General features: G+C 40.1%; 1 protein-coding gene across 3 annotated transcripts in view; it reads right to left on the reverse strand.

Moving 5' to 3' along the window:
• LOC309549236 (uncharacterized protein) overlaps positions 1-22788 on the reverse strand; it is a 55972-nt gene that overhangs the window by 27388 nt on the left and 5796 nt on the right. Inside the window, exons 2-5 of one of the 3 annotated variants that reach the window (XM_082249357.1) lie at positions 20644-20787; positions 19610-19753; positions 10130-10222; positions 9883-9994 (exon numbers count right to left, since the gene is read on the reverse strand). In XM_082249357.1, the coding sequence (XP_082105483.1) occupies positions 9984-9994; positions 10130-10222; positions 19610-19753; positions 20644-20787 (392 nt within the window). In that variant the 3' untranslated portion in view covers positions 9883-9983. Of the gene's footprint in view, positions 1-9871; positions 9995-10129; positions 10223-19609; positions 19754-20643; positions 20788-22788 lie in introns of those variants that run through there. The other 2 variants (XM_082249358.1, XM_082249356.1) reach the window with 2 other exon arrangements.

A 22788-nucleotide genomic window follows, 5' to 3' on the forward strand; every position in this document is an offset into this window, starting at 1 on the left:
GGTATGTAAGGGAGGGGGCAGGAAAACAAAGGGAGGGTTTGGGGAGAGGAGTCAGTGCAGGGATGATAACGTTGACACAATCAGAGTTGGTAGAAATGAGTGCACATAGTGATGGTATGACATATCTGGTGATGTATCTTTAAGTTGATGAAGTTAATTGTCTAGGAAGCGAGCAATAGTAGTAAAAGTGCTTTTGTTATCAAGATTGGTAGGTCCGTAGGTATTCAGAGGAAGATTTGAAGTGTATCCAACAGGACCAAATGTTAGTAAATCTATTTGGGTTGTCTGATGAAATGGATATGAATTCTTCCATTTCAGCGATTTTGTTGACGCGGGTATACCATTCTCGTGTAGAAGGGGGTCCTGTTGTTCCCCAGAGTTTAGGAATGCACATCTTGGCTGCATTAATTAACATCATAGAAAGTGATTTAAAATAAAGTGGGCTATAGGAGGGGCAGTGATGGAGGAGAAATTGTTCAGGAGTAAAAGGTAAAACACTTGAGGTGATTTTCTGGATTAGGTCATGGACTTTATTGCAGAAGGTTTGTATGATAGGACATGTCCACCAAATATGCAAAAGATCAGCTTTAGGTTGATGGCATCTCCAACAATGGTCAGAAACTGTGGGATTGTATTTGTGTACAATATGAGGAGTACGGTACCATCGAGATAGAACTTTATAATTGTTTTTCTGTATGGAAACATTGATCGATCCTTTGAGTATGTGTTTATAAATCCTTTCCCATTGTTCATCAGTTAAGTGGATTTGGAAATCACGGGACCAGCCTGAGCAAGCTTTCCCTTCAGCAGATTTGGTGTTGTGCCACAACATATTATGAATTAGAGATATGAGATGCCTTTGGGGTGTCTTTGAAAGACATAGTTTTTCAAATGGGGTCGAAGAAGAGGACAAATTGGATGAATCTAAGGTATGAAGTATGCTGGTAATATACAGGTCCCTCTCAAAAAATTAGCATATTGTGATAAAGTTTATTATTTTCTGTAATGTACTGATAAACATTAGACTTTCATATATTATAGATTCATTACACACAACTGAAGTAGTGCAAGCCTTTTATTGTTTTAATATTGATGATTTTGGCATACAGCTCATGAAAAACCAAAATTCCTATCTCAAAAAATTAGCATATTTCATCTGACCAATAAAAAAAAAAGTGTTTTTAATACAAAAAAAGGCAACCTTCAAATAATTATGTTCAGTTATGCACTCAATACTTGGTTGGGAATCCTTTTGCAGAAATGACTGCTTCAATGAGGCGTGGCATGGAGGCAATCAGTCTGTGGTACTGCTGAGGTGTAATGGAGGCCCAGGATGCTTCGATAGCGGCCTTGAGCTCATCCAGAGTGTTGGGTCTTGCGTCTCTCAACTTTCTCTTCACAACATCCCACAGATTCTCTATGGGGTTCAGGTCAGGAGAGTTGGCAGGCCAATTGAGCACAGTAATACCATGGTCAGTAAACCATTTACCAGTGGTTTTGGCACTGTGAGCAGGTGCCAGGTCGTGCTGAAAAATGAAATCTTCATCTCCATAAAGCTTTTCAGCAGATGGAAGCATGAAGTGCTCCAAAATCTCCTGATAGCTAGCTGCATTGACCCTGCCCTTCATAAAACACAGTGGACCAACACCAGCAGCTGACATGGCACCCCAGACCATCACTGACTGTGGGTACTTGACACTGGACTTCAGGCATTCTGGCATTTCCCTCTCCACAGTCTTCCTCCAGACTCTGGCACCTTGATTTCCGAAAGTACTTTGGACCACTGAGCAACAGTCTAGTGCTGCTTCTCTGTAGCCCAGGTCAGGCGCTTCTGCCGCTGTTTCTGGTTCAAAAGTGGCTTGACCTGGAGAATGCGGCACCTGTAGCCCATTTCCTGCACACGCCTGTACACGGTGGCTCTAGATGTTTCTACTCCAGACTCAGTCCACTGCTTCCGCAGGTCCCCCAAGGTCTGGAATCGGTCCTTCTCCACAATCTTCCTCAGGGTCCGGTCACCTCTTCTCGTTGTGCAGCGTTTTCTGCCACACTTTTTCCTTCCCACAGACTTCCCACTGAGGTGCCTTGATACAGCACTCTGGGAACAGCCTATTCGTTCAGAAATTTCTTTCTGTGTCTTACACTCTTGCTTGAGGGTGTCAATGATGGCCTTCTGGACAGCAGTCAGGTTGGCAGTCTTACCCATGATTGCGGTTTTGAGTAATGAACCAGGCTGGGAGTTTTTAAAAGCCTCAGGAATCTTTTGCAGGTGTTTAGAGTTAATTAGTTGATTCAGATGATTAGGTTAATAGCTCGTTTAGAGAACCTTTTCATGATATGCTAATTTTTTGAGATAGGAATTTTGGTTTTTCATGAGCTGTATGCCAAAATCATCAATATTAAAACAATAAAAGGCTTACACTACTTCAGTTGTGTGTAATGAATCTAAAATATATGAAAGTCTAATGTTTATCAGTACATTACAGAAAATAATAAACTTTATCACAATATGCTAATTTTTTGAGAGGGACCTGTATATTACCAGCATACTTCATACCTTAGATTCATCCAATTTGTCCTCTTCTTCGACCCCATTTGAAAAACTATGTCTTTCAAAGACACCCCAAAGGCATCTCATATCTCTAATTCATAATATGTTGTGGCACAACACCAAATCTGCTGAAGGGAAAGCTTGCTCAGGCTGGTCCCGTGATTTCCAAATCCACTTAACTGATGAACAATGGGAAAGGATTTATAAACACATACTCAAAGGATCGATCAATGTTTCCATACAGAAAAACAATTATAAAGTTCTATCTCGATGGTACCGTACTCCTCATATTGTACACAAATACAATCCCACAGTTTCTGACCATTGTTGGAGATGCCATCAACCTAAAGCCGATCTTTTGCATATTTGGTGGACATGTCCTATCATACAAACCTTCTGCAATAAAGTCCATGACCTAATCCAGAAAATCACCTCAAGTGTTTTACCTTTTACTCCTGAACAATTTCAGTACATTACAGAAAATAATGAACTTTATCACAATATGCTAATTTTTTGAGAGGGACCTGTAATGTTATAATTTGTTGAAATTGTAGGAAGTTTAGATGTGGTTCCGCCCATTGTTCGTTTATTTCCAATTGTGATTTCAATTTACCGCGCCTAAGTAGATGATGTAAACGGAGACCCGTCGAGGGCTGCTTGGATGAAAGGGGATGGTGAGTCATGCCAGGCAGAAAGTCTGGGTTAGACAACAGCGTAGCAAGTAAGCTTGGGGAAGATGTCAATTTAAGTTTTGTGAGAACTTTGAATGAACATTCTAAAGTAGGGCCTATGGTTGGGTGTGATAATAGGTCAGTGGGAGTATGTGTGCGTTTTAGCCACGGGATGGTACTGATATGAGGGATTGTAAAGGAATTCTCTAATGAGATCCAGTCTTTAAGATGTGAGTGTGTGTGCCATTCTACTATCCTTTGCAGGTGACATGCCCAGTAGTAGTGCAGGGGATTGGGGAGGCCAATTCCTCCCTTACTTTTAGGTTTGGTAAGTTGCTTGAATTGTATTCTAGGACGTTTGTGATTCCAAATGAAAGATCTGAAAAATTTAGTAAGTGAGAAAAAGAAAGAGTTTGGTAATTTAATAGGGATGGTTTGGAGAACATACAGGATGCGGGGTAGGACGTTCATTTTGAGAATTGCTATTCTACCAAACCAGGAAAAATGTGATTTGTTCCAATTAGCAAGATCCGTGGTTATATTGGTAATAAGTGGATTGTAATTTGTGCTATAAAAATTCTCAATTTTGAGGGTATGCGGATCCCTAGGTAGTTTAGCGATTGTGTTTGCCAGGAGAAAGGAAAGTTTTGTGTGCGCAGGAGTTGACTTGATCAGGGGAAAGTGATATGTTGAGGGCATGCGATTTTTCAAAGTTAATCTTAAAATTGGAAATGTATTGAAAAAGTCTAAAATCATGTAGGAGGTTGGGGATGGTAGTGTGCGGATCAGTCAGGAATAGAAGAATGTCATCTGCGAAGGAAGCAAGTTTGTAGTGTTTGTTGGCTATAGGGATTCCTTTAATATTGGTATTGTCACGTAGGCGGTTAAGTAGTGGTTCCAGGGTAAGGACAAAAAGGATTGGGGATAGAGGACACCCTTGTCTGGTTCCATTATTTATGGAAAAGGCGTTTGATAGGAGACCGTTTACTCGTATTCGAGCAGTGGGATGTCCATATAAGGACATAATGAATTGTAAAAGACGCTCACCTAGTCCTAGAGAGCGCAGGACGGAAAATAAATAGTCCCAGGCCAGTCTATCAAATGCCTTTTCAGCATCTAATGATAAGAAAAATCCAGGAACTTTATTATTAGTAAGCCAGTGGTGGATGTTCAGGGATTTTATCGTATTATCCCTGGATTCCCTGCCAGGGACAAATCCGACTTGGTCTGTTGATATCAAATTGTTGAGGAAGGGCAATATTCTGTTTGCGAGTATTTTTGCGAAAATCTTTATATCGTTGTTGAGAAATGAGATGGGTCTGTAATTGGAGGCTATTTCCTGATCCTTTCCAGGTTTCGGTATAACCGATATATAAGCTTCTAAGAGATTGTTTGGCGGGATATTCGGGTTCGCGAGTTGGTTGAAGGCTTTTAAAAATGGTTTTACTAGGGGATCAGTGAAGGTTTTGTAGTAGGCCATTGAGAATCCATCGGGGCCAGGACATTTACCTGATTTCATCTGAGAAATGGAAGTTTTAAATTCCTCCTCGCTGAGTGGGCCATCAATTGATTTGGTTTGTGACAAGGTTAGGGGCTTGGGACAATATGATTTTAGGAAATCGTCTATGATAGTTTGACGTGGGTTGTTATTACCTGAAGGTTTTTGTTCCTGGGGCAGGTTGTATAGATTGGTGTAGAATTGGGCAAAGTGTTCAGCAATGTCTTCAGATTTGGACCATTGCTGACCTGATGGTGAGCGTATGGTGCGTATAGTGTTATTTGCTTTTTTCGCTTGCAAGGCTCTAGCCAATAGTTTTCAGCTCTTGTTACTATGTTGATAAAAGAGTTTTTGAGAGAGGGTGTAATTTCTTCTGGACTTTTTCCCCAGTTCTTCTTTTAATAAGTCTCGTGTATGTTCCAATTCCAATTGGTGGGTTTGCGCCATTGTCATTTTATGTAATCTTTCTAGTGTTTTTATTTTATTGAGAAGGGAGTTAATGTGTAGTTGTTTGGCTCTTTTACGTTGAGCAGAAAATTTTAACAAAATACCTCTAATCACACATTTGTGTGCTTCCCACTGTGTAATTGAATCTGTATCTGGCGTGTCATTGTATGTCAAGTAATCAGATATGCTTTGTGTGAGAGCAGTTAAGTGAGATGGGTCAGTAAGTAAAGATGCTTCCAAACGCCAAGTTTTGGAACAATTGGTTTGTTCAGGGAAAGTAATGGTAGCAGAAATTGGGTGGTGATCGGATAAAACCATGGGTTCAAAGGTTGCTTGATCAAGGTAGGATAGATCCTTTTGGGAAAGAAATATGTGGTCGATCCTGGAGTAGCGACGGTGTGGTGGAGAAAAGAAGGTGTAGTCCTTTGTATTGGGGTGTAAAGTTCTCCAAGTATCATGAAGAAGTAAGTCATGTAATTGGGTTTTAATTTGGCGGAGGGCTTTGTATGGGAGGGAGGATGTGCCTGTGGAGGTGTCTAGGAGTGGGTTGAGAGGGACATTAAAATCACCTCCCTAGAGTAGTATTCCTGTTTGAAAGGCTGATAAAGATGTAGAAATTTCACGGAAAAAGCTCACTTGTGCGGAATTAGGTGCGTAAATGTTAGCTATAGTTATTGGTTTGTTCCAAACCGTGCCTTTGATAAATAAATATCTACCGTCTTTGTCTATAAGGGTACCAGAAATAGATATGGGTAGGCGTTTAGAGATTAGGATGGTAACACCTTTTGTTTTTGCCTGTGGGTTTGTTGCATGATAAACTGTTGGTATTGGTTGTTTGTTAGTTTAGGGATATTATCTGTTTTGAAATGTGTCTCTTGTAATAGAACGACATCAGCTTGAAGTTTTCGAAGATAAATAAGAAGTTGAGATCTCTTTTCCGGAATGTTTAAACCTTTAGAATTCAAGGAGATGCATTTAAGAGAATTCAGTTTGGATGCGTGTCGTGATTGTGTCATTGTGTTTGAGGTTGTTATGTGCACTACTTTTGTCCGAAAAGGATGTGTTTGTTAAAAGGGTGCTTGGGTAAGAAGGAGGTGGAGGAGTGGGTAAAAGGGTATTTCGGGTATGCGGGTAAGGGTATAATCCAACTGCCAAGGAAGACCAGCTATTTGGCGGAGATAGGTGATGTGTTGGATGAGTTCAGCACGGGAATATAGGCAGTGCTGTGTCAGAGCCTGATAGGACTGCTGTATACAGTAAAGAGTGGAGGAGTCAATGTAACCAATCCTCCAATGGTCCTCCATCAGGGAGCAATGCTGTAAGGGCGGCTTAAAGGGTGAGTGAATATAGTGTTTAAGATAGTACGGGGAAGTACAGTAGGCAGAGTATTTCAGAGCTATATTGTGAAGCAATGGTGTGGGTAAGGGTATAAGGTCAATACAGATGCAAAAAGCACGATAGGATAATAAATGAAGGTAACATGAATTTTGCCTTGAATCTATGCACGTGTCTGGGAAAGTGTTCACTGGCATAGAAAATGCATAACACACAATAACAAAAAACATTAAACATTAGCATAAAATATAAGGTCTAAGATTGAGAAAAAAAAAAAAAAGGGAGTTATTGCGTTGAACCAGGCTTAACTTTTGATGCAATGGGACCCCACTGCCGCACAGCGGCCCCCCTCTCCCACATGCTTTAACAAAGAGGCATAGGTTTTTGGGTATAGAAGTGTAGGTGAAATGATCGCAGAAACTCGTTAATTAACAATTTAACTAGCAAACTTTGCTAAACCAATCTTCTATGAGTTCAATCTAGAGAGAGTGAAGGGGTCGCTGCACCAATGACAGAGGGGTAACCCTGGCATAAAATGACTAACCTTGTACAACAGTGTTATAGGTAGTGGTATAAAGGCTATGCTATATCCTAACTGTGTATTCTTTTTAAATTGATTGCCATGCTTTGTGTATTTCTTCCAGATCTGTACAGGAGCTTCCTTTGACCACCTCAATACAGGCTATCCCTGGGTTATGAACAAGGAAGGTTCTGTAGGTTTGTTCTTAAGTTGAATTTGTAGGTAAGTTGGAACAGATACATTTTTTAGGTGTAACTCCAGCCAAACAAATAATATTTACATTTTTTTTTGGATAGCATAGGGAACATTTAACACCCCTGTAACATTTGTTTTGCCATCTGTACCCCTATTCAGAAGATTTTACATCACTTTCTGTCCCTGTGACAATTAGATTTTGAAAATGTTGGATTGTTGTGGAAACCAGGATTGGTGAGAAATCTTCAGTGGAGACACTTTTTTTTTGCATGAGAACTCTTACAGGAGTGAATTTACCTTCCTGGGGTAGATTTCTCCTCTCTTCCTGTTGTCTCTGTTTGTAAATATGAGACATTTGTGACTCAAATGTTTGTAACTCAGGGACTGCCTGTACCGGGCACTTTCACCCCCTTCCTGCCCAGGCCAATTTTCAACTTTCAGTGCTATCACATTTTGAATGATAATTACTCAGTCATGCAACATTGTACTCGTATGACATTTTTATCATTTTTTTTTTAGATACATTTGAGAGTTCATTTGGTGGCATTTTATCACCACTGGGTTTTTTTATATTTTTATTTATTTTTTTGTATAAAAATATAAAAATAATGAAAAGTTTGGAAAAAAGGTGTTTTTCTTAGTTTCTGTTATGTATTTTTGCAAATAATAAATTTTTCTGCATACATTTTGACTAAACTTTATACTGTTACATTTCTTTGGTAAAAAATAACCCAAATCAGAGTTACGTGAGCACAGAGGGATAGGGGAACTTTAAACTTTTTTTTTATTTTTTTATTACTACGACACTGGCACACATGTTATTGAGCACTTTTACACTGTGACAGCTGTTATGGTGCACTTTTGCATTATGACAGATGTTATTATGTACACTGTGACAGATGTTGTTGTGCACTTATACACTGTGGCAGAAGTTATTGTGCACTTGTACACTGTGACAGATGTTATTGTGCACTTGTACACTGTGACGGATGTTATTATGCACTTGTACACTGTGACAGATGTTATTGTGCACTTGTACACTGTGACAGATGTTAATGTGCACTTGTACACTGTGACAGATGTTATTATGCACTTGTACACTGTGACAGATGTTATTGTGCACTTGTACACTGTGACAGATGTTATTGAGCACTTGTACACTGTGACAGATGTTATTGAGCACTTGTACACTGTGACAGATGTTATTGTGCACTTGTACACTGTGACAGATGTTATTGAGCACTTGTACACTGTGACAGATGTTATTGAGCACTTGTACACTGTGACAGATGTTATTGTGCACTTGTACACTGTGACAGATGGTATTGAGCACTTGTACACTGTGACAGATGTTATTATGCACTTGTACACTGTGACATATGTTATTGTGCACTTGTACACTGTGACAGATGCTATTGTGCACTTGTACACTGACAGATGTCATTGTGCACTTATACACTGACAGATGGTATTGTGCACATGTACATTGTGGCAGATGTTGCTGTGGCACTTGTAAAATGTGACAGATGTTATTGTGCACTTGTATACTGTGAAAGATGTTATTGTGCACTTGTACACTGTGACAGATGTTATTGTGCACTTGTACACTGTGACAGATGTTGATCGTCCACTGGCTGCCACTGACAGATGCTGACAATCTACTAAGTTCACCGACAGATGTTTTTGTGCACTGTTACACTGGGATTGATGTTGATTGGACACTAATACACTGTGACAGATGTTTTGTGCATTAGTACAGATGTGGATTGGACACTTGGACAGGGCAGATGGTGCTTGGAGAATTGGTGTGGAATGGCTGCAGTCTATGATCTGCGTAACTGAACACTAAAATCAGCAGCATCCCCCCCTCCCCCCACACACACACACTGAGCTCTCAATAAGCTCAGTGGGGAGAGCCGGCACAGAGACACGTGTCTTTGTTTACATTGTGCAAAGGCTGTAATTGGATACAGCCATTCTATGATCGGGAGGGCCATTCCCACCTCCCATGTCCCGATAGGGGATGTGCTGTGTCCGAGGGACACAGCCATCACATGATCGGGAGGGCCATCCACAGCTCCCATGTCCCGATAGGTGAAGTGCTGTGTCCGAGGGACACAGCCATCACAGGATCATTCGGCTTGTGACCCCAAGTCCGTGCGAGGTTCATGATCTGATGGGATGTATGGGTTTGTCCGGTCAGAATGGCGAAGGTCCCACCCGGCTGTTTATGTGCAGTGTCTGGGTGGGAAGCGGTTAGTAAAGTCTGCACACTTCTGCCCTCTCTTCTTGTGCAGGATGTCTGGTCTTGGTTTCCGCACCCTCCTGTAGATTTCTGCCCCCCCCCCCCCCCCCACACAGCCTTGCTCTGTGCACAGGGTATGTACAGCACAGTAATGTAGCTGTTACTTTTATATGACAATATTTGGGTTTTCTAATGTGTTTTTTTGCACACAAAGTGGACTTACTGTATATCTTCTGTAGCTATGGAGAAATATACATGAAATAAAGTTTTTTTGTTCAGAGTTCGGGTTTAAATTTTAATCCATTGCTGGTAATTGTGACCCCTTTGAATTATGTGAAGAAAACTCAGCATTACAAGTCAGAAGTTATAGAAATTCCTTATTAATAAAGAAAACAGAAATATGTTATATCAGGATTGAAGAAATATTTATTTAAAGACAATTCCTGTGTGTGTGGGGAGACTTCTTGCTGATCACAATGAGGTAATGGTCATCTCATCTCTCCACAAATGTCTTCAATTTCTTCTCATTCTGTTTCTGGAAAGACAATAATGAGTATTAATAACAACAGTGTGTGACTGTGGGGGGGGGGGGGGGGGGGCATTCGAGTTTAAGCTCCTATGGTGCAGAGACTGATGTGATTGGCTCATTGTTCTCTGTTTAATTTCTCACCTAGTGGTTCAACAGGATCCACGGGTTGCAGGTCACATATCCAAGGATATTGTGGAAAGAATTTGTACCACAATGGGCAGTTTTCAGGTATATCTATGAAGAGGGGACAGAGGGGACAGTTGGTGACACTCTACACATCATACATGAAAGGTGTTCATCTCTACTATCTGGTTCTGGTGTATTTGGTAGCATAACAATAATATGGCACTAACCACTTCCCACCCAAGGACGTGCCCATACGTTCTTGGTTTGAGTCACCCAAGGATGTGCCTGTACGTCCTTGGGTTTGAGTCACCCAAGAATGTGCCCGTATGTTCTTGGGTTTGAGTCACCCAAGGATGTGCCCATACGTCATTGGGTTTGAGTCACCCAAGGATGTGCCCGTACGTCCTTGGGTTTGAGTCACCCAAGGATGTGTCCATACGTCCTTGGGTTTGAGTCATCCAAGGATGTGCCCGTACGTCCTTGGGTTTGAGTCACCCAAGGGTGTGCCAGTATGTCCTTGGGTTTGAGTGATTATACCGGGATGGATGATGCCTGCACCTACAGGCATCATGCAAAAAAAAAAAAAATATATATATATATATACTGTATATATACCATATATATATATACTGTATATATATATATATATATATATATATATATATATATATATATATACTGTATATATATATATATATATATATATATATATATATATATATATATATATATATATAATGTTTGGGGATTCTAAGTAATTTTCCAGCAAAAAAAAGATGATTTTTACATGTAGGAACGAAGTGTCAGAATAGGCCTGGGAAGGAGGTGGTTAAAGGACTTTTCCCCAGTCACTGTTGGTGGAGTAATGGTGGGATAATGTCCTATAGAGAACAGTGAGAGTTATTTGTCTTTGTACTGTAATATTTCCAATATTAACCACTTGTCGACCCCCCGCCGCAAATATACTGCGCCAGACTGGCTCGGCTGCGTGAATCGCCCTACCTGTACGGTGGTTCGCAGGAGCGAATGCCCGCCCGCCCCACTAGGCTGCAGGGATGCCAATCCATGGGGCCGGCGGCCGCGATTACTGCTGGGCACCCGTGAAACACAGCAGACCGTTGTTCTCTCTGAAATGATCACAGAGCTCCTGTGATCCTCCTATTTAGGATCACAGGTCTCTGTGTTGATTCCATAAGCCCATCCCCCACACTGTTAGAAAACACTCCCCTAGGCTCACACTTAACCCTTTGATCGCCCTTGGGTTAACCCCATCCCTGCCAGTGTCATTATTACAGTAACAGTGCATATTTTCAGCACTGATCACTGTAGTAATGTCACTGGTACCCCCAAAAGTGTCAAAAATGTCAGTTAGGGGTTCAATCTGTCCGCCGCAATGTCCCAATCCCGCTAAAAATCCCAGATCGCCGCCATTATTAGTAAAAATAAAAAAAATGATATAAATCTTTCCCCTAGTTTGTAGATGTGATAACTTTTGCACAAACCAATCAAATTACGCTTATTGGGATTTTTTTTTCTTTCTTTTTACCAAAAATATGTAGCAGAATACAAATTGGCCTAAAATACTGAAAAAAATAGATTTTTTTAATTTTTTATTTTGGGAATGTTATATAGCAGAACGTGAAAAATATATATTTTTTTTCAGAATTGTCGCTCTTTTTTTTGTTTATAGCACAATAAATGAAAATTGTATAGGTGATCAAATACCCCCAAAAGAAAGCTCTATTTGTGGGAAAAAAGGACATCAATTTTATTTGCGTACAGCACCGCACGACCGCGCAATTGTTCGTTAAGTTAACGCAAGGGGCTGAATAGCAAAAAACGGCCTGTTCATTAAGCTGACAAATCCTTCTGGTCCACAAGTGGCTAATGAGCCCAGACAGGTGGACGGTAACATTGGTCCTCTAGTCTAACAGACCATCACGAAAAAAAGAAAAAAAAAAAAATATATATATATATATATATATATATATATACTGTATATATATATATATATATATATAATTTTTTATTTTCTTTAGCGCGTAAATATTTCTGTTATCACTGGCCTGTCTGAGCTGATGCACCTGGTAAAATTGGTTCACATTTCCTTAGGGGCAAGCATAGGGGCAAAGTGGGGGCAAAACTGGAAGGAAGGGAGGCAAATAAAAAGATATGGCGTAACATATAAAAACTAAATAAACCCAAGTCTACTTGAAGAAATAGGTAGGTTTTAATATTGGTAAATATTCCCACTTCTTAAAGGTTTATATACTGGTGGGCGTATTTACCAATTTCTGCATGTAGACTTGGGTTTGGACTTTTTATAGGTTACACCATATATTGTTATTTGCTTCCCTTCCTTCCAATTTTGCTTCCGGTGAGTTCCTACGCTTGCCCCTATGCTTGCTCAAATCCACAATGCAATATCTATATATGTGGGATTTTATACACAAATGTAGTGAGTATAATTACACAGTACTGTAGATTGTTGCTAAGTAAGCTTACTTTCCCCACTTCAGCCCTGGAAGATTTACCCCCCCCCCCACTAATGGCCAGGCTATTTTTTGCCATACGGCATTGTGTTACTTTAACTGACAATTGGGTGGACCTGCGACGCTGTACCCACATAAAATTTATGTACTTTTTTCCCCACAAATAGAGCTTTCTTTTGGTGTTATTTGATAATCTTTGCAGTTTTTAGGGCCTATACAGGCCGACACTTCTTTATCCTGTGAACGCTTACTGTACCTACAGCCATCAAATACACTACGTTCTTTGCTGTCAGTTAAACACATGTGGGCAAATTTTTGGGGCCTATGCAGGCCGACACTTCTGTATCTTGTGAACGCCTACTGTACCTCCAGCCATCAAATACACTACGTTCTTTGCTGTCAGTTAAACCCATTTGGGCTAATTTTTGGGGCCTATACAGGCCTACACTTACTTCTGTATACTGTGAATGCCTAATGTACCTTCAGCCACAGAATAATACGTTCTTAGCTGTCAGGTAAACCCAAGTGGGCTAATTTTTGGGGCCAATACTGGCCTACACTTACTTCTGTATCCAGTGAATGCCTCGTTTTTCAGACTGGAATTGAAAATCAATGGGTCTGTAAAGGTTCCACCAAATTGTGGAATGGATGCGGACCCATTTTACAGATGTGTGAATGGACCCTATATGTATTAGACAATGTATTTACCGGCTGCTGTCAGTTCTGGCTGATTTATGAAAAAAAAAATATATATTTTTTGCTGTAAAAAAAAAAATTTAGGGCAACTTTTTCAGTTGCAATACTTCTGTTATGACATTGTCCATGTGCTGGGACTATTTGTGCATAGCTAGTACGTCTTTTGTGGCTGCAAATATGACCTGAAGGTTTTTAAAGTTCGCCTCCCATTAAAGTCAATGGGGCCCGCTGCGAACTCGCGGTTCGCGGACTTTTGAGAAAATTTGCGGCTGACGTTCGCGAACCGCCCTGGCCGATGTATGTCCATCACTAATGATCACCATTTATAAATACATAAGGGGGGATATGATCACCATGTATAAATACATAAGGGGGGATATGATCCCCATGTATAAATACATAAGGGGGGGTATGATCACCATGTATAATACATAAGGGAGGATATGATCACCATGTATAAATACATAAGGGGGATATGATCCCCATGTATAAATACATAAGGGGGGATATGATCCCCATGTATAAATACATAAGGGGGGGTATGATCACCATGTATAATACATAAGGGGGGATATGGTCCCCATGTATAAATACATAAGGGGGATATGATCACCATGTATAAATACATAAGGGGTGATATGTTTACCATGTATGAATACATAAGGGGGTATATGATAACCATGTATAAATACATAAGGGGGGAATATGATCACCATGTATAAATACATAAGGGGGGGTATGAACTCCATGTATAAATACATAAGGGGGGGGGGGGTATGATCACCATGCATAAATACATAAGGGGAGATATGATCACCATGGTAAAAATACATAAGGGGGTAAATGATCACCATGTATAAATACATAAGGGGGGGATATGATCAACATGTATAAATACATAAGGGGGGGGGGGTATGATCACCATGTATAAATACATAAGGGGGGTATGATACCCATGTATAAATACTTAAGGGGGGATATGATCACTATGTGTAAATACATAAGGGGGGGGATATGATCACCATGTATAAATACATAAGGGGGGATATGATCAACATGTATAAATACAAATGGGGGGGGGGGTATGATCACCATGTATAAATACATAAGGGGGGATATGATCTCCATGTATAAATACATACGGGGGGATATGATCAACATTTATAAATACATAAGGGGGGGGGGATACGATCAACATGTATAAATACATAACGGGGGGTATGAGCACCATGTATAAATACATAAGGGGGGATATGATCACCATGTGTAAATACATAAGGGGGGTATGATCACCATGTATAAATACATAAGGGGGGATATGATCACCATGTATAAATACATAAGGGGGGATATGATCCCCATGTATAAATACATAAGGGGGGGTATGATCACCATGTATAATACATAAGGGGGGATATGGTCCCCATGTATAAATACATAAGGGGGATATGATCACCATGTATAAATACATAAGGGGTGATATGTTTACCATGTATGAATACATAAGGGGGTATATGATCACCATGTATAAATGCATAAGGGGGGAATATGATCACCATGTATAAATACATAAGGGGGGGGGGGGTATGAACTCCATGTATAAATACATAAGGGGGGGGGGGGTATGATCACCATGCATAAATACATAAGGGGAGATATGATCACCATGGTAAAAATACATAAGGGGGTAAATGATCACCATGTATAAATACATAAGGGGGGGATATGATCAACATGTATAAATACATAAGGGGGGGGGGGTATGATCACCATGTATAAATACATAAGGGGGGGTATGATACCCATGTATAAATACTTAAGGGGGGATATGATCACTATGTGTAAATACATAAGGGGGGGATATGATCACCATGTATAAATACATAAGGGGGGATATGATCAACATGTATAAATACAAATGGGGGGGGGGGTATGATCACCATGTATAAATACATAAGGGGGGATATGATCTCCATGTATAAATACATACGGGGGGATATGATCAACATTTATAAATACATAAGGGGGGGGGGGATACGATCAACATGTATAAATACATAACGGGGGGTATGAGCACCATGTATAAATACATAAGGGGGGATATGATCACCATGTGTAAATACATAAGGGGGGTATGATCACCATGTATAAATACATAAGGGGGGATATGATCCCCATGTATAAATACATAAGGGGGGATATGATCCCCATGTATAAATACATAAGGGGGGATATGATCACCATGTATAAATACATAAGGGGGGATATGATCTCCATGTATAAATACATGGGGGGGGTATGATCTCCATGTATAAATGCATAAGGGGGGATATGATAACCATGTTTAAATATATAAGGGGGGGATATGATCACCATGTATAAATACATAAGGGGGGATATGATCATCATGTATAAATACATAAGGGGGGGGTATTATCACCATGTATAAATTACATAAGGGGGGTATGAGCACCATGTATAAATACATAAGGGGGGATATGATCACCATGTGTAAATACATAAGGGGGGTATGATCACCATGTATAAATACATAAGGGGGGATATGATCACCATGTATAAATACATAAGGGGGGATATGATCCCCATGTATAAATACATAAGGGGGGGTATGATCACCATGTATAATACATAAGGGGGGATATGGTCCCCATGTATAAATACATAAGGGGGATATGATCACCATGTATAAATACATAAGGGGTGATATGTTTACCATGTATGAATACATAAGGGGGTATATGATAACCATGTATAAATACATAAGGGGGGAATATGATCACCATGTATAAATACATAAGGGGGGGGTATGAACTCCATGTATAAATACATAAGGGGGGGGGATATGATCACCATGCATAAATACATAAGGGGAGATATGATCACCATGGTAAAAATACATAAGGGGGTAAATGATCACCATGTATAAATACATAAGGGGGGGGATATGATCAACATGTATAAATACATAAGGGGGGGGGGGGTATGATCACCATGTATAAATACATAAGGGGGGGTATGATACCCATGTATAAATACTTAAGGGGGGATATGATCACTATGTGTAAATACATAAGGGGGGGATATGATCACCATGTATAAATACATAAGGGGGGATATGATCAACATGTATAAATACAAATGGGGGGGGGGGGTATGATCACCATGTATAAATACATAAGGGGGGATATGATCTCCATGTATAAATACATACGGGGGGATATGATCAACATTTATAAATACATAAGGGGGGGGGATACGATCAACATGTATAAATACATAACGGGGGGTATGAGCACCATGTATAAATACATAAGGGGGGATATGATCACCATGTGTAAATACATAAGGGGGGTATGATCACCATGTATAAATACATAAGGGGGGATATGATCCCCATGTATAAATACATAAGGGGGGATATGATCCCCATGTATAAATACATAAGGGGGGATATGATCACCATGTATAAATACATAAGGGGGGATATGATCTCCATGTATAAATACATGGGGGGGGTATGATCTCCATGTATAAATGCATAAGGGGGGATATGATAACCATGTTTAAATATATAAGGGGGGGATATGATCACCATGTATAAATACATAAGGGGGGATATGATCATCATGTATAAATACATAAGGGGGGGATATTATCACCATGTATAAATTACATAAGGGGGGATATGATCACCATGTATAAATACATAAGGGGGGGATATGATCACCATGTATAAATACATAAGGGGGGATATGATCTCCATGTATAAATACATGGGGGGGTATGATCTCCATGTATAAATGCATAAGGGGGGATATGATAACCATGTTTAAATATATAAGGGGGGGATATGATCACCATGTATAAATACATAAGGGGGGATATGATCATCATGTATAAATACATAAGGGGGGGATATGATCACCATGTATAAATTACATAAGGGGGGATATGATCACCATGTTTAAATATATAAGGGAGGATATGATCACCATGTATAAATACATAAGGGGGGGATATGATCACCATGTATAAATTACATAAGGGGGGATATGATCACCATGTTTAAATATATAAGGGAGGATATGATCACCATGTATAAATACATAAGGGGGGATATGATCGTCATGTATAAATACATAAGGGACATTTGATCACCATGTATAAATACATTAGAGGGGATATGATCACCATGTATAAATACATAAGGGGGGATATAATCACCATGCATAATTACATAAGGGGAGATATGGTCACCATTTATAAATACAAAGTACACAAGGGGAGATATAATCACCATATATAAATACATAAGGGGGTATGATACTGTGAAAAAATACATAAGTGGTCCATATAGTAAACTTGGTGTAGAGGTATTACATTTTAGGTCATTACACAGGAGAAGGAGGTACTATTTATGTCTAGAGAAAAACAGAAGAAACCTTCACATATGGAAAGACTTCTTCACAGTAAAAGCTGTGAAAATGTGGAAGAGACTCTCTTTACAACTAGTTCTCGCCAGCAGGTTGTTTTAAAAAAGAGATGAATGTATTCCTAAATGGCCAAATGTAGCTGAATACCACCAGGGGTAGTTTATCTGGGGAATAGGAAATAAATAGGAGTAAATTGGACCATGCTTTCTAAGGGTTTTTTGCCTTCCTCTATCCAACTGTGGCTATAGGGTTGTGTATATGGAGGTTTACTATTTTCTATTTATTTATTTTCTTGTATTGGTTGAGCTAGATGGTATGGAAGAGCCCTGGGGCCATCATAAAAAAAAAATCAAAGATTTCTGAGTTTGAATTTTTTTTTTTTTTTACAGAATTGTGATTTTGCAAGTCAGAATTCTGTGATTACAAGTTTGGACCATGCTAACATATTTTAAAAACAATTCTGAGTTTAAAAAGTCAGAATTCTGAGTTTAAAAGTCAGAATTTTGAGTTTATTAATACAGTAGTCTCTATTAGGATGATTTTAGAACCAATGAGGAATAATGTAGTTACATCCACAGACCATCTTTCTGCAGACATACATATCTTCTGCTCTGTAAGATTTGTAAATCTATCCAAGTTCCAGCACACAGCATATATAGGAAAGCAGGGCAGTGCTGGGTTCTGTGGTTCCTCTACTGTATTAAAACTTAAAAGTTCTTCATTTTGCTGTCATCCTCCTTCTCTGCCATCTGCTTTGTCACGAAGGGCCATGCTGAAAACGTGTGTGTCTATGGCCATAACAGATCAATCACAACAGTTACTTGTCCGGACTAATACAGCTTTGTTACAGACATCTAGCTCCATATTAAACATAAAAGTTTCACCAATAGCAATCATAATGAGGCAATAGCGTAGTGGTTAGGGTAACAGTCTTATCATAGTTAAGCTTGTGGGTTCTAGCCCAGATGACTGTACTTTTTTAGACTGGACTTTCTCCAGTGCTGGAACTGGAGAAAGTCCAGAGAAGGGCAACAAAAATAATTAGGGGAATGGAGGACATCAGCTATGAGGAAAGGCTACAAGCACTGAACTTATTCTCTCTGGAGAAGAGACGATTGAGGGGGGGATATGATATCAATGTACAAATACTGTACTGGCGACCCTAGCATAAGGAACAAACTATTCAGAGAAAAGGAATACAATAAGACACGTGGCCACTCACTAAAACTAGAGGAAAGGCGGTTTAACCTTAAAACGCGTAAGGGGTTCTTCACTGTAAGAGCGGTAAGGATGTGGAATTCTCTTCCGCAAGCAGTCGTATCAGCGGGGAGCATTGATAGTTTCAAAAAACTATTGGATGGACACCTTAAAGACCACAACATACAGGGGTATACAATGTACGGTTAAAAGCAAACACACACACACATCATAGGTTGAACTGGATGGACTTGTGTCTTTTTTCAGCCTCACTAACTATGTAACTATGTAACTATGTAAAATATATATATATATATATATATATATATATACAATTTAAATATATTGATATTATATTTAACATATTTTAATCTCAGAATTCTGACTTTTAAACTGAGAATGCTGACTTTTAATCTCAGAATTCTGACTTTTAAACTCAGAATTCTGATTTTTAATCTCAGAACTGTGTTTAATAAATTTTAGCATGGTCTAAACTTGTAATCTCAGAATTCTGTAAAAAAAAAAAAAAATGTGTTTTCAAACTCAGAAATGTTTTAATTTTTTTTTTTTTATGATGGCCCCAGGGCTCTTCCATAAGATGGAATTGTGTTATTTTTTTCAACCCTATTAAGTATGTGATCACTGGACTGTCTTACCTGGTACAAATGGACCATTGCATTTCCATCCGCATTGACTGCAGCACAGCCGTCCCCCGGGACAAGGTTGATTTGGCACACATTCATCTATTGCTGACTCCCAGTCGCAGATTCCCTTCCATTGTGGGCACCCTGGAAATATTACTGTGAAAAGATTGAGAAGGACAGTCAGTGACTCTACCCCAGGCATAACAAACTCAAAGAATGGGTCCAATTGTGATCACACCTTCAAAAAGAGAAAAAAAAAACTCTCTCAAGAACTTGTTCAGGCCAGCTCAGTAGATTGTTTTTTTAAAAAAAAGAGTTGGCTGTATTCCTACACGTCCAAAAATAATTGGATACTAACATTTAGGGGTACTAACACCAGGGGTAGTTGATCCAGGGAATATCCAATTGCCTTCTGGGGAATCAGGAAGAAGTTTTAGAGTAAATTGGACCATGCTTCCTAAGGGTTTTTTGCCTTCCTCTGACCAACTGTGACTATAGGATCGTGTATATGAAGGTAAGTGATATTACCTTACAAAATGAAATAATATGTTGTCGCAACTGCAAAAAACTCTGATATGGATGATGTGATATACAAAGTGTATGTTATTATATTTTGTTCTTGTTTCTTGGATTTATTTGTGGCATATGATTATGCTTTCCAGGAAGACATGCAGATTCCCTGAGGAAGACTCTGATATTACACAATTTCGAAACGCGTTGGATTCTGCCATGCATCTGCAATTATACTGTATCGTATTTTGAATGTATCATTACCAATCTGATTGATCCTTTTTACAATCACTATTGTTCCAATAAATTGTTTATTTTATTTCAACCTATCTTTTTCAAAGAGATCCTTACTAGTTACCTTTAAAGTCCCACCCTTCTTAGGGGGTCTTCTCCTTCCTTTTCAAATGTATATGAAGGGTTACTATTTTCTATTTATGTATTTTCTTCTATTGGTTGAGTTAGATGTACTTATGTCTTTTTTCAACCTTAATAACTATGTGACTATGTAATAACTGGGGCTATCTTAACTGTTGTACCTGGTTCAAATGGACCAACACATTTCATTCCACATTGACTGCAGCACAGCCCTCCACCGGGACAGGGTAGATCTGGCCCACATTCATCTGTTGTTGACTCCCAGTCGCAGATTCCCTTCCATTGTGGGCACTCTGTAAAACTGACTGTGAAAAGAAGACCAAGAGGGACAGTCAGAATGGACCCAATGGTGATCACGCCTTCATCCATGGGCAGCACTTTGATGGATATACATGGTAAAAGGTCATTGTTAACTACAAACATTTGATTACTCAAATCTATGGTTCACCTTCACCTTCTTTATCTCAATCTCAATGTCTGTGCCCACCATTACAATAATCCCTGCTTACTCAAACACCTGTCCTTCACGCAGTCAGATATAATGAAGAGAGCATTACAGTTCCAATGGCTCTGACATACACAGGCATGTTGGATCACTCTGTATGTCAAAGCTATGTTGATAAATCTGCCCACCCACCACCTGTCAATTATTCCTGCAGCTTGTCTCTTATGGATAGTGATAGGTGGTGGGTGGGTGTGGCAGTTATGACATACAGGTGATGGATCTGTCCTTTCCTGCAGCTGTTTTCATTCCCACCACATTGTATACAGCCACCTGTTATTGCCTGCAGCCTGTAAAAGGTCTCTTTTGCCCAGTGAAGGTATGGGAAGGACATCATTAGTGAGATATGGAGGAGCTTTCCCTGGGCCATATGTTTGACACCACCACTGTACCCATTATACATAGAAAATTAATTGCCCATGTCCTCCACTATGTGCACTGCTTATGTGTGTATATGTCCCCCAACTGGGAAGCTAAGCCAACTGAGCCAATTGGTTGTACACATACCTCCCAACTTTTGAACTTCGCAATGAGGGACACTGAAAGAGAAACAAAATTGTGGGTGTGGCCAATTGCTTAGCAGTGGGAGGGGCTAAAGTGATAGGGTAAACAAAACCCAGACTTCCTAGTACTCATAAAATATGCTTTGATTGCTCAGCTACCTTAAAGAAGAACTTCATTAAAATAGTCAGAGACTGCATAGCAACCAGCAACTGTTGGGACAATGAAGACTTTGGTGAGAAGTATATAATGTACAGTATTGTGTATATAGTGCAGGAGTATGTAATGTACAAAATGCAGGAGACAGGAGAATGTAATGTACAGAATGCAGGGGTCGGACTCTGCACCATCCACCCCCCCAGCTCTATACACCCCAAATGCCCACCCATCTCCATACACCCCCCCATCCACCCCAAATGCCCCCAGCAGCTCTATCCACCTCAAATGCCCACCCTAGCTCCATCCACCCCAAATGCCCACCCTAGCTCAAACCACCCCAAATGCCCACCCTAGCACTATCTATCCCAAACACCCATCCAACCTCCAAACACTCCAAATGCCCACCCCAGCTCCATCCACCCCCCCCCCATCCAGCTCCATTTTTGGGGGGCGCAAACAGAAAAAAGTAATAAGCATTGCTTTGCGGCAAAAAATGCTGTTAAAAATTGCGTGACTTTGAGGTCACAAAAGTGTGAAAGGGGCCTTCAGTAATCAAGGTAGTGTGCCCCCTTCAATGCAGAGTGACCAGCATGCCGTGCCCCCCTTCAATGCAGAGAGACCAGCGTGACCCCTTTCAATGCAGAATGGCCAGCATGCCCCCTTTCAATGCAGAATGGCCAGCGTGACCCCTTTCAATGCAGAATGGCCAGCGTGACCCCTTTCAATGCAGAGAGACCAGTGTGACCCCTTTAATGCAGAATGACCAGCGTGCCCCCTTTCAATGCAGAATGACCAGCGTGACCCCTTTCAATGCAGAATGACCAGCTTGACCCCTTTCAATGCAGAATGACCAGCCTGACCCCTTTCAATGCAGAAAAACCAGCTTGACCCCTTTCAATGCAGAATAACCAGCGTGACCCCTTTAATGCAAAATAACCAGCATGACCCCTTTAATGCAGAATGGCCAGCGTGACCCCTTTAATGGAAAATAACCAGCGTGACCCCTTTAATGCAGAATAACCAGCATGACCCCTTTCAATGCAGAGGGAGGGAGGGATGACAGAGGGGAGGGAGGGATGACAGAGGGAGGGAGAGATGACAGAGGGAGGAATGACAGAGGGAGGGAGGGATGACGGAGGGAAGG

The sequence above is a fragment of the Pelophylax lessonae genome (genome assembly GCF_965119305.1).
Source record: "Pelophylax lessonae genome assembly, chromosome: 3".
In the NCBI taxonomy this organism is placed as follows: domain Eukaryota; kingdom Metazoa; phylum Chordata; class Amphibia; order Anura; family Ranidae; genus Pelophylax; species Pelophylax lessonae.